The 13,765-nt window shown below is 40.5% G+C and overlaps 1 protein-coding gene across 1 annotated transcript in view; it reads left to right on the top strand.

Annotated features, from left to right (window-relative positions):
* The window catches only part of ncoa1 (nuclear receptor coactivator 1), a 99,783-nt gene extending 96,642 nt beyond the window's left edge, over window positions 1-3,141 (top strand). Inside the window, exons 21-22 of the mRNA XM_083790807.1 lie at window positions 623-803; window positions 1,222-3,141. Of these exons, the coding sequence (XP_083646933.1) occupies window positions 623-803; window positions 1,222-1,416 (376 nt within the window). The 3' untranslated portion in view covers window positions 1,417-3,141. The remainder of the gene's footprint in view (window positions 1-622; window positions 804-1,221) is intronic.
* Window positions 3,142-13,765: the final 10,624 nt, after the last annotated feature.

The raw sequence follows: 13,765 nt of genomic DNA, 5'->3' as shown, positions 1-13,765 counted from the left end.
AGCTCACTATATTATCCAGCACAAATGGTTCAACTGTTGAATAAAGGAGAGGATGTTACAATATTCATTACATGTCTTGAGCTTTTTTGTTAAATAATCATTTGACCTCTTATTTAAGTTATCTTATACCATTTTGGAACCGAAATAGGGAACCGTTAAGAACCGGAATCGATAAGCCGCATCGGTACTGGACTCACAAAAATCCTAACGATAACCATCCCTACTCTGAACCCCTAATTGCTCCCTAAGTGCAGGTTGGCCTTGCATGGTTTCCTCCTCCTGTGTGAATGTAATGCACAATCTATGTAAAGCACCTTGGATAAAGGCGCTATATAAATAGGCACCATTGAGGTGATAGATGTCCTACGTTACAGGTAGGTATTACATTATTCAGAATAATGTGGTGCCCCTCATTAATCCATAAACTGAAACACTGAGCAAATCTAAAATATGTTAAATTATAATTAATATTATCCTAGACAGATACTACTACAGAGTTTGTCATTAGTGACATCTGCAGCTATATGTAAACTTACAGGATCTGTGCAGTGGCAGTTTTAAGGAATAGCACTGAACACCACCAGAATGTCCTGTTCTTTGCTTTGTTGTTTCCGTGCCACAGCTTGTTCAGCCAGCCAGGACAGGGTGCAGTGCAGGCTTTTGGCCAGCAGGGGGTGTACAACAACATGAGCATCACAGTCTCTATGGCCGGTGGGCCAGGCAGCGTGGGACCCCTGCCTCCTATGGGGCAGCCTGTGGGCATAAGCAGCAGTAATGTCAGCCCCATGTGCAGCGACCAGCAGGTCAGTGAATCCTGTCTTTATTAGTATTCTCTGCCTATTCTGGACCTCTATTTTTGATATGCCACCACACGCTGGTTATTGCTTCTATTCTGGTGGGGATATGTCTTATCCATCATTGTGGTCTGTGTGAATTCCTTTTGGGAAATCTTCTGATATATATTTGAGTACTTAGAAAAGTGCTATATGAATTCCAGACACATTATTATTATTATGTTTGATCATAGATTTCTGTCCATTTAAAGTACAACGAAGTAAGTGGTAAGTGTTTAAGAAAATGCCCCCCCCCCTCCCTCAATTACAAATTGTCATTGAACTCTGAACCACTGATCTGATCATTTCTTACCAGGCAGCCCAGCCTTGCTTCTCTCTCCACCAGTAACGTTGCCTCTGTCTCTCTCTCCCTCCCTGGCTCCATCAGGTGCAGCAGGTCCAGGTGTTCGCGGATGTCCAGTGCACTGTGAACCTGGTCGGTGGTGGCGACGCGTACCTGAGCCAGCAGGGCTCCATAGCGGGCGGCGGTTCCCAGAAAGGCCCCGTAGGCGGCGCCCAAGACGGCGCCCAGACCAGCCAGGCTCAGCAGAAGAGTCTCCTCCAACAGCTGCTCACCGAGTGACGCCACCTTACCCACCCGACCCCCACCCCTGCTCTCCTTCCTCCTCCTCTTCCTCGTCGTACTTCTTCTAGCTATTGCTACGGCTCCGTTATCATCAGGAGGATGGGATTGGCTGCCGCTCCAGACCCACAGGTCTTTCTATCGCACATTTGGATTTGGGAAGGAAGGACGGACGGAAGGACGGAAGACGGGCTCCGACAGGCCTGGCTGTCATATGGCGTCGTGCAGCCTAAACTACTAAGGGCGAACTTACACGGGAGTCAGAAGCGATGGCAGCAGTGCGTTTTTTTTTTTTTTTTTTACGTTTTTTTCTTTTATTATTATTATTATTTTATTTGTTTTGCTGTTTTTGTTTTTCAAACCCACCTGTCTGTCTAGAATCTGTCCGACAACCTGTCTTTGTCTGCCTCAGCCTATCAAAGAAGACAGTGTTGTCTCGCTGCTCATTCCTGGTTACCTACCTATCTTCTTCTTCCTCTGCTTCTTGACTCCATGCCCTGCCAACGCCACCCGAGAAAGAATCAACCGGCAAACGTGGTCCAGATTCATCAAGTCACCAATGTCGTCCTTGTTGTTGATCTGGGACCGGACCCGTTCGCTCCACCGGGCTTTCAAAGCAGCCGTGCATCTTGGAGCTCATACAGCTGAGCCCAGTTGTTTTTTTATTTTATTTTTTGGTTTGGTTTTTATTTAGTTTAGTTTTTTCTGTGCGTGGGAGCGTCGTAGAGAGAGTATGGTTGCCTTTTTTGTTGTTTTTTCCTACTTCCTTCTCTCGCTCTGCAATGTTGGAATATAACGATTCAGACCTGTGTGGCATTGTGGGATAGAAGCTCAGTTTCAGCTGGATCTGTGACTGACTCTCTCTCTTTCTCTCTCTGTTTTGTTCTTTTTCTCTCCACGCTGCAGTGCCTGATGGAAGTTGTAGTTTTCCCAAGCTCAACTTCTACTTATTCTATTTTGGGATTTTTATTTTTTTTAATCTTTTTCGGGAATTATTTAGTTTAATTTTGTTTTTTATTTTACATTTTTTAATATCTGTTCTCACCACCATCATCATCATCATCATCATCAACACCACCATCAACATCGGAACAAGCTTCGTTTTAACAGACAGGATGGATGGATAGCTGGATGGCTGGATGGACAGATGGATGGATGGGAGACAGACCGGATGCTGCTCAGTTTGGAACTTGTGTACCTCTCTGCTGGGAGGAGTTTTTGTTTTTTCCAGAGTTATAAAAAAAGAAATAGACTGTTATGATTATTAAAACTGTCTGTCCTTCACATTTTTTTACCCATCACCTCAGCAGCTGTGAATATAGGGCCCTGTCAGGCTCTCTTCCCCCCCCCCCCCCTCCCTCCCTCCCTTTCTCTCGTTCCAACTTCCTCGCTCCTGGCCTATCAGTGTTGTTTGCCATGTGCATCATGCAAGGTGGGTAGTATTGTACAGCACCGAAGGACAAAGAATTTTCTAACTGCTTTTCCTCTTCAAAGAAATGTTCGAATGATGTCTCACAGCAGAAAAACTCAAACTATATATAGTGTGATTCAATCCTTTAAAAAAAATCTATTCAGAGTTGAGATCTGATCCAAATAATCTTAGCTCCGGTTATGTTTTCTTTTGTTTTAATTTCTGTTTAAACGTTGATGTTTGGCATCATAATGTAATAGTGCAAATAATTGTTGTGAAGGAGGAAATTATTCCATCTTCTAAAATGTGTGAGATTTTTTTTTTATCTGAGTAACATTGATTTTGAAATGGCTAGGTTCCCCCCCACCCCACCCCACCCCACCCCCAATCGAATGAACTGCAAAACAAATAGGGAACGGGGTCGTTCATCGCACAACATATAGCTTCAACAAAGGAATTCTGAGAGGACAAACAGGTGTTCTAAACGATAAACTGATATATCCCATTAAAGTGGTGTGGTTCACTCAACTATCCTTTATGGTCACCTTAGTTACCCCCCCCCCCCCCCCCCCCCCATTATTTAATCTTCTTCAACCACTTAAACCATATTTACTTACCTGACTCTACTCTATAATAGGACCGATCCTTTTATTTTCACTCTACTCTAAGCCTAGTGCAGACTAATGCAGACCATGCAATGTTTCTCTAGGATGTTTTAAAACCGTTATGTCCCGCCACGAATCGTAGGTCTGAACTAGGCTTCACAGACCGTTATTGACTATATCCACACAGCGGCCATTTTGCTCTCACGTCATATTTGCGGATTGGGGTGGCATTTCATTAACTTAATAGCAAGATGACCGCCATGTGAATATGGTGATTGTAGCACCTTGTAAGCATGTAAGTCATTACTATAATAACAAAATGTTCAAGTCCACAGTAAAATCCTCAGTGTTAATTTAAGCCATTAGTGTCCAGAGTGGAATTTTATAATTTCCTTTACATCACTTTGAAAGTTGAAAGTGTGCACACACACACACACACACACACACACACACACACACACACTTACACACTTAATTTTAATTCACTAGGGGTTTGTGGTTTCTTGATTATCCACCAAGATACATCTAGAACAATAGGTAAGGCATTTTACATATTCATAATCATAACTCAAAAGGATTGTAAAAGAAAATGATATGATTAAAAACTAAAGGGAGTTGCATGATACCACTTGATTCAGAAGGTTAAATTTCAATAATATGTGCTTTGATCCAGTGTTAATGTCATATTTAGCTTGTCAAATGAATGCTTATAGGAAAGTTATATTAGTCTCTTTTTTTTCTCTCCTAATTTCTCTACATAATAAGCTATGATAAATATATGAAAACATATATATTTGTGTTAAATGTTTGTAGCCACAGCAAATTCTGTTTCTACCTCTAATAGAAAAGATGTGAGACTTTTACTTAATAAAATAGTTGAGTTAATTGAGTTGAGTTAACTTTGAGTGTACAAAATAAATGAACACTGAGGATTTTATTGTATAGAGCTTTTAGTCATAGAAGTTAAAAAAGAGGTACTGATGATATTTTACCATAGTTAAAAGTTTATCCTGAAAAAAGAGAAGTGATTAAGTCTTACATTACATTGCCGCTTTTCAGATCACCTTCTCCAAAAATCTGTTTCAGCAATAGATCACAGATTGTGCCCCAGAAAATAATTGACAACTTTATTTTGTTTGCTCCACATGTTGTACCCCAGTGCTATCACTCCACTTGACCACACACTAATTTCCTTTTGAGTGCTTCTATGACTACTGTTTCCCAGTCAGACACTGTGTCCCTCAGCAACAATACATCTTAACGCATAAAATAAGGTGTGTGAATTATGTAATACACATTTTAGTAAAGTAAAGAGAATAATTCAAACCCCTGACCAGACCTTGGTTGCAAAGTAAGCTATTGTTGCATTTGCAATGGGCCCCCCACTCCCAAATGAATATACTGTACACTAATATTTTGATGCATATGAAAAGATGAAATGTTAGTTTTGTTTTGTTTTTGGATTGATTGTTTTTCTTTCTTTGGTATCTACTGATACGGGGCTCAAATTATAACCTTAAGGCTTTAGTAGCTAGATCTCCATCCAAGTATTTTATGCAAATTACAATATACTGCATTACAATGGCTGAATGGAAATGGAACATTTCATTGATCTTCCTTAGTATCGCAAAACAGTAATTCCAGTCACTTGTGGTGGCAAGTGTAAGTGATGAATGGATGCAAACAAAGGCAACTATTTATTGCTGCCAGATAAATAACAATGCAACAGTGTTTCCTCTGTCAATTTGCCCAGCAGTACTACTCTACCCTTTGAAGGACAATTTCATTTTTTTCTGGCAGAGATTTTCTCCAATGTAGCGAAGTTTGAAAAGTCCACTTAAAATAGACGAGAAAATGGATGGAAACATAGCTATTGGTGGAATAATTGGCTGCTCAGTTTTTCACAAAGTGTGCAACTTCACCCAAATACAGGGGGGACTGTACACAAAATCAACATCCTGCCTGTTAAGCCCCCTTACCTTAGGAAATATACCAGCCAACAACAACAGTTGTGATTTGAGAACCACTTTGTGTACAGGGGTGTGTGTGTGTGTGTGTGTGTGTGTGTGTGTGTGTGTGTGTGTGTGTGTGTGTGTGTGTGTGTGTGCGAGCGCGTGGCCCATGAACAGTCCACCCCCCCCCCCCCAACTTGCTTTGCAATTTGACCCTTAAAAAGCAGGAATCCTCTTTTTCATGCAGTTCCTTAACAACTCAAGCAGATCCATTGGTAACGCTATACCGATCATTGCTGATGTCAGTTTTAAGGTCATTCGAGTGTTGCATTGCAGTTGCACTTATTTTTATAACTCCTTTTGTACATATTTATGATTAGAGAAATGTCAATATATATATAATCAATAGTTGATACGTTAGAGCACCTTTTCATTACCTCAGTATGCTATTAATTGTACCCTCATAACGTACAGAATTAAGAGCTCTTTTTGATCTTTTCTTTCCCTAGCTGAAAGAGCTGTGTGATGTATAATTTATACTCCATCTTATGGCGATGTTGCGTGCTGAAACTAGCTGTTCTACAAGCTCACAACACATCGTCGTATGACAGTATAAATGAGGCTTCAGGGTCAGACAGTCCTGCGCCACTGTTTGGTCTGTTTGTAAATATTTAGACACCTCAAAAGACACAAAAGCAACGCGAAAAAGGACAGAATGTATTTTGGAAGGACACTTTCAGCGTAGGCCTGTGTGTGTCTACTCTAACTGATGATTCCGCCTCACTCACTCACTCACTTAAGTGTTATTTTTTTATTTTGTTTGTTTGAAAAGATAAGTTGTTTCTTTTCATGCATATTGTAATATGCCCTCCCTTCACCTCCCTCTCTTCGCCGTTGGAATAGGCATTCATATATATAATATATATATATATATATATATATATATATATAGTCGCCTGTATATATAGTCACCCTGTTAAAACGCAGATGTTCAGCAACTCTTGTCAGAACTGATCGTGTGATGAATACATGCCAAATACAAAACGATGCACATGTAACCATTTAGACGTTATTTTTATGCAAGAGCCGGTAGTTGGCAAAGACAGTTCCTCCTCACTACAGTTAACAGGTACAAGAATAAATATTTTTTAACATTGGTTCAAGATGTTACCATAATGTATATAACAGACAAATGTGAATATGTATTTGTTCAGAATCGACAAAAAAAAAAAAAAAAAAAAAAAAAAACATAGTGCTCCAAGTTTGTGGTAAAATAACTACTTGCCTCCATCATGTTTTATTTTTTCTATTTTTTTATTTTATTTTATGTTCTATTTCTCTGATGTATGTATGTATATGACTATCAGCGAGTGTGTATGTGTGTACGTGATTAATACTGTATATCTGGCGTTCTATGTCCTTGTTTTATTTCTCCTTCTTTCTACTTTCTCGACCCTGCACAGCCAAACTGTGGGTGTTCAGTCCTAACTCTTTAAATGCCAGAGAATGGTTTTGTTTTGTTTTTGTTTTGTTTTTTGTAAGCGACGACTGCTGAATGTGATTTTACTGAGAGAGAAGCAGTGTGGACTGGCTTTTTGTACGGGTTAATTTAAAACAAACAGACAGAAAAAAGGCCATATTATTTAATTTTCTCTGTTGTCAAAAAAAAGGAAAAAAAAAAAGTTTAAAAGCAGATCTTGGGAGAGTGGAGCCTTGGTTTTCTGGAGAAGCATTGCCTGGCTGAGTTGTGATGTTCTGTGAGAGGGCTTTCTGTTTGTTGATTTTAGTTTAGTTTTTCACACCGACCGATTGATTTTATTTTTTATTTGTCAAAAGTAAATGACCAAAGCTTCAGTATGTTTGTAGATCATATGCAAGCCTCATCATCATTGGACAACAAGACATAATGTAGCGGCCCTTTCAGTTGTATTTGAAAGAGTTCATGGTACCCAATCCCTAAATTTCCCAGATGTAGCTTATACGGTATATCCCTCTGCAAATGTATTCTATGCATTGATGCTGTGCATTTGTTTGTCCTAAGTACTTTAGTCTTGTAACCCACCCTGACAAGTGGCCTATCAATAATATCATATTGTATTACATAGTCGATCCCAAAGTTAGCTTCATTTAGATATCCCTTCCCATCCCCCCATTGCCAGTCACTTCCATAGTGAAACACAAAACCGCTCCTTTGAGCCCGAAGTGGCATCAGTATTTGCAGGAAAAAAAAGAACTTGCAACAGCTAGCTATGCACCTTACTAAAAACAAGCATTTCTTCACATGGATTTGGCTCAGTAAATTCCAGGTCTTGAATCAAAAATCAGTAATTTCATAGTCAAGTTAGTTGTAGTTAATTATTACCTCTTTTCATAATCATAAACAAATATATAATAAAAAGATCCCAGAGATGGGATCATCCATTTTACCCATCATTGACTTTTGATTTGGGTTATTGATAATCTTTTGACTTCTCTCAACTATTAATCTCACTTATAAAACTGATTGTGAAAAAGTTCAGTTCATTTCATTAGGTGAATACTTTTTACCAAATTTGAGGTGCCTCTTGTATATATTTTCTGCAGAGGAGATTGCTCCTTTACTGTTTAATGATAATGACCTTGTTAAGGACTTTCTTATCTTTATAGAAAAAACAAGTTTACTGTATTTTACATGACTTTTTTTACATATGTACAATATTAATCAAAATTATTCCAGGAATTTGCAAATACAATCTAGTTTTGCACTTTATATTGAATTTACTGGAGGAAAGAGGCCATCAGAAGTCTACTGTTTGAATCGGATCACAATTTGGAGATTGAGTAAAGAAAAGATATCCCCTGAATGTATAAAGAAAGTAAACTAGTCACTAGTCAGTTGTGTTACTTTAATGAGAAGTCCTTGAAGTGTCATGATCTTCTCGCAAAGAACTTGGTTGTAAGGGATATCATACATCCAAGATGATGATTGAGAAATTGTACATGCTTTAACTTCTATGTAATTAAATTATCTCTGTCTTGCTCTGCCTGCCAGCTGATTCTCAGTATAAAAACTATGCCTATCTTCTTCAGGTGACCTCCACGTCTCCTTTTCCCCTTGTTTAGTATATACTAAGCTTCACCTTAAGTGCAACAAAACTACAAACTCAAATCTGTGTGGCGACTTATACTAAAGGGGAAAAGATGGGTGCAAACTGTCTACTACTGACTGGGTTTGATGTTAGCCTAAAAGCGATGTCTGCCCATAGACATCGGTTTGGTGTCCCAGCCAGTAGCAGATCACCAATTCAGTACCCTGCTTTTCAGCTTTAGATGTCAAGACTTCACTTATAGATTTGGGTTTAGTTGTACTTTTAATGTCCTGCAGCTTTAGCGATTGAACATTCCTACTTAGCTCTGCTTTAATGGCCCATGCTCCACTCTGTTCCATCTATGACCACTAGGTCTCTGCGATGCATCTCTACCCCTCAGCGTGTTTTCCCTTAAACTAAGGTGGACGCATCTGTCTGGCTAGTCGAGACTGTGCTTCTGCTAACTAACACTTTGTGCACTGATCGAAATGACAACATACTAACCTAGTTGTCATCTCACACTGTCATAATCATGTTCTGCCTATTGTTATACAGCATTGCACCAATGCCAGGCTGAAGTGTTGCTCTGTGCAAAAAGGTGAAATCCATAGAGAATTAACTAAGTGACTAAGCTAGGACGATGCTCTTTGAAGCTGGTATAATTTCCATTGATGAATTCAACAGCAAAAATAGATGGCATGTCGTCGTTTGATTGGCAGTTGAATATATGTTGTGTATTTCTCAACTGCAGTCTTTGGGAAACCCAAACAGTTGTCACCATATGCTTTAATGGAATTGGAAAGTATTAAAGTGTAAATTGGTCTGTTGTACCCTACTGCACGCCACGGTCATTGCCAAATGTGGGTCCCAGTACAAAGCTAGTTGAGAACTACTGAATAATTAATTCAGCAGTGGACAGTGGTAATGGTGCACTGTATATGCTTAGGCCTATACATGTTTAGTACTAGGCCTAATCCCCACTCATTCCTAAAGCAGGTATTTTAACACTTCCCATCCTTTCTGTATGTGAGTTACTTACTGGAGCAATCGGGTCGCTGATCCAATATTTTTCAAGTATTTTTATGTGCTGCCTTATTGGAACTGAGGTTGGATGTGGTAAAGCAATGATTTAGAAGGCTTATTACAGTATCTCCCTCCTTTGTGTTTTAGGGTTGGGCAATTATGCTTCCTCTGGAGAGCTTGAGAGAAAAAAAGACCAAGGTTCCACTTTCTCCCCTGTACAAATTAATATAAATAAATATATATTATACATTTTACTCGTTTTTGTCCAGTTTTGTATATTACACTTTGTAAAGTTTGTTTTTAAAGAGGCACCAATTTGGAGCAGCTATAACGGGACAATATGAATGATGTTCATGTGGGAGACTTTTATGCATGTTATGTTCTCTCTCTCCCTCTTTCTCTGTCTGTCTCTGTCTCTCGCCTCTGTTCAGGTGTGTGGATCTTAGGAATGTCGTAGACAATCAGTCTCAGGCTGGGTCCAGTCCCTGCAGGGAATGAGAGCCCTGTAGGCTGATAAAACAAACACAAAACTCTGTTTGCTGGTTAAAGAAACAAACTTTTTTTTCTTTTCTTTTCTTTTTTTGCATCTACTGAAAAGTAATTTGTCCATATTTTGGAGGTTTGTTCATTCATATGTACGTGGCTGCTCAAACTGGGATTAGTTTTTAAAAGTTTACACACACTTCTCCGACTACACTCAAAAACACTGACACCTCGTGCATTTGGTCCCTCTGCTTTTTTCCAAGGTGAGGATGCTGACCTTGAAGAAATGATGCTTTGACTAACAAATCTATAACATCCATGAATGTGAGAATGCAACACATTGCAATAAAAGCACCATTTAAAACGGGATGCATTGTCTTTGTGAATTATTTTCTTGGTATATTCTGATGCCCAGAAATCGAATTAAATCATGATATTCACCGAATTTCAGTGTTTTTCACGTTACAGATTATGTTCCATCACTAAAAATGGATTTGAATGCATACACAATGTGTTATATAATAATAATTAAACATAAATATTAGGCTACATGTCCTGCATAGAGATTGCTATACAATTTAATGTATTTTGCTCTAATGCATTACTGGGGTCAGACAGCATATTAATATGATAAACTATAACTGTTCTTTATAAAATACACAATTGGCTTTCTATATGAATATATTTTTATGTAGTTAATTGATAGATATAGCCTAGGGCAGGGGTTTTCAGGGACCACTAGGCATGTGGTCCCTGACCATGCATTTAGTAATGTAGCAAAGTGGATGCCTGGGTCTGAGCACGAAAACAGCATGGTTGTTGTGCGCACACATATTAACACACACACACACACATATTAACTGTATATATGATTATTTCTGGGGTGACAGTACAGTACAGTACAGTAGAGGGACCCCCACACGGTAACTCTGTCTCAACCGTTTCGGACGTGGGGCGGCTCGCCGGAATCGGCCCGGCCCCCTGGGCGCGTTCCTGGGGGTCTGTATGTTCCGGGGACCCCCACACGGAGTTGCACCACTCACTTCACACATGTGTGATTTTTATTTTCTTCCATGGAACAGTGCACTAAACTTGTGCACTGTTCCATGGAAGTGCGACACTGTTGTCAGTTACTGGGAAGTCTGAGGTTAAGAAATTAGAAAAGAGAGTTAGAATCTCAAGAAGGGTAAGTGTACCAGCTTGCCTGATTGAGTCATCAAATGTACCCATATAATCATGTCATCATCCTCATCTGAGTACTGTACTGTCAACCTGCTGAGTTTAATGGAAGGTTGGATAAAGTAAGAATGGAATAAGGTTAACCGTGGGATAGGAATAGATCAGTGTGGTTCTCAAAAAATAAAATAAATTAATTCATAATAATAATAATAATCTTTTCGGCTCTGGAGCATTATTTTCAGTTAAATAATGCCTCTGCCTAGGGGCACGGTGGCACAGTCGGTAGTGCTGTCGCCTCACAGCTAGAAGGTCCTGGGTTCGATTCCTGCTGGGGACACTGTGGGCACATCATCAGTGCCCATACCCGAGGTGGGGTTGGCGAAAGGGCCTTTCTGTGTGGAGTGTGCATGTTCTCCCCGTGTCCCCTAGGGTAGGTACCCTCACAAAAACATGCAGTAATCCTGGTCTCTAAAACTACCTCCCCCTGGCCAGCCGGGCGCCTGATGGAGGGGAAAGAATAATAACACGTTCCTTCCATGCGCTACGTCTGGCCAGAGAAATTCCCCCCTGTCAGGTGAAAAGAAGCAGCTTGGACTCCTCATGCATAGAAAGGAGGCATGAGGTCAGTCCACTGCCCCCCCAGGTTGGCAGAGGAAGTGCAGCACCCAGGATTACATTAGATAATTGGCACTGGGTGAAAAAACTGGGTTGCAAAATCGTGGGATTAAAAAAAAGCCTCAGCTTGATATCATTTGTTGCACGTATATTAAATCAAGCCCTTAACAGTCATGATTTAATTTCAATCTTTTTATTAGCAATTAATTAAAATATTTTCTTACGGTACATACTGTACAAGGGAGCTACTACTGGCAGTAGAAAAGGAGTGCATGCAGGAAGATCGGCCTCAAGCTCAATGCCAAGAAAACAAAGGTAATGACAGTCAAAACCGAGGACAAAACCATTGCCACTGCAGACAATAGTTGCTGCTCGAGCGAGTCGAGGACTTCAAGTACCTCGGGGCCTGGACTGCCTCAACTAAACAGGATCTGAAGGTTCGGAGAGCACTTGCCTGGAAAGCCTTGCACGGTTTTGATTGATTGATTGAAATATTTATTAACAGTTTGTAGAATTTACAGTACATTTTAAGCACAAACTCAATACAAAGACTGTCAACTGTGAGTGGACAACCCAATTAAGCATTACACTTGTTTACAACAGGGTCCACATTGTTCAATTCATCAAAACATTTAAAGACATACAGACATTTAGAGACATACAAATAGACATTTCTATGTAGCTAAAGTACAGAACAGGAATTCATCATATGGGAAGCAAAAAAGGGAAAAGATACAATATACAGTGAGGGAAAATGGGGGGGGTGGGGGGGATTCAGATTTTACAGAGGCCAGTTTCGAATTGCAGCCATCTGTAGGTGCCCTTTGAGAGCGGTTTTGAAGGAGTCAAGGGATTCACATGTCTTAATGACTGTTGGTAGGGCGTTCCACATTTTGGTGGCATAGGAGCGAAAAGAATTTAGTCCCTTGTTTGTGCCGAATCTGGGTTGTACATGGTTTGTTGCACTCCCTCTGGTGTTGTGGGTGTGGACTTCGTTTACATTAAGGAAGTATTTAGACAGGTACATGGGTATCTTGGTGGTGTATCGAATCTTGTGGACCAGACCCATTGCAAGATGCTGTACTCTGTCGTTGACCCTAAGCCATCCCAGCCTGTCAAAGTGGGCAGGGGTGAGGTGGGTTCGGGGGGTGAGGCCAAGTAGGAGCCTGACCAGTTTGTTTTGGGAGGTCTGGAGCCTTGTTTTAAGGGCCTTTGAGGTGCTGTGGTACCAAGAGGTGGATGCATAGTCAAAGAAACCTTGTACGAGGGCTCCTGTTAAGGTCTTCAAGGTGTTTTTGCTGACCAGTGAGGAGATCCTGTAAAGGAATCTTGTTCTTTGATTGACTTTTTTGATTACGTTGGTGGCCATTTTATCACCGGAAAGATTGGCCTCCAGGATGGAACCTAGGTAGGTAATTTCATCTTTTCGTGTGATAATATTGTCACCCACTCTAACCAAGAAGCCATCTGCCTTGCTGAGTTTACTATTTGATCCGAAGAGGATGGATTCAGTTTTTCCCAGGTGTAAGGATAGTTTGTTATCAGCGAGCCAGGTGCAGATTCTACCGAGTTCAGAGCTGAGGGTCTTTTCAACCTGCAGTTTGTTCCTGTCCGAGACCAGCAGTGCTGAGTCATCTGCGAACAGGAACAAGTTGCAGTCACAAGCTGAAGTCATGTCGTTAACATAAATTAGGAACAGTAAAGGCCCTAGTATGCTTCCTTGTGGGACGCCACAGCTCACTGGGAGGGGAGGGGACAGTGTTCCGTTCACCTCCACCATCTGTTCTCTCCCCTCCAGGTAGGATTGCATCCAGCTCACTGATGTGCTATCAAAACCAATAGCTTTAAGCTTGTTAACCAGTATGGGATGAGGAGAGTGTGGAAATCAGATATGGGAGAAGACCTTAAGAGGCTGTTCATAGTTACTGAGGCAGTACTGCAGCACTGCTGTATAGGGCCGAGACATGGACCCTTACAATACAACAGGAAAAAGCCCTGGATTGAGTGAGTCTA

Source organism: Protomyctophum parallelum, assembly GCF_964188405.1.
Source record: "Protomyctophum parallelum genome assembly, chromosome: 19".
Lineage (NCBI taxonomy): Eukaryota > Metazoa > Chordata > Actinopteri > Myctophiformes > Myctophidae > Protomyctophum > Protomyctophum parallelum.
This window is presented reverse-complemented; position numbering and strand designations above follow the sequence as displayed.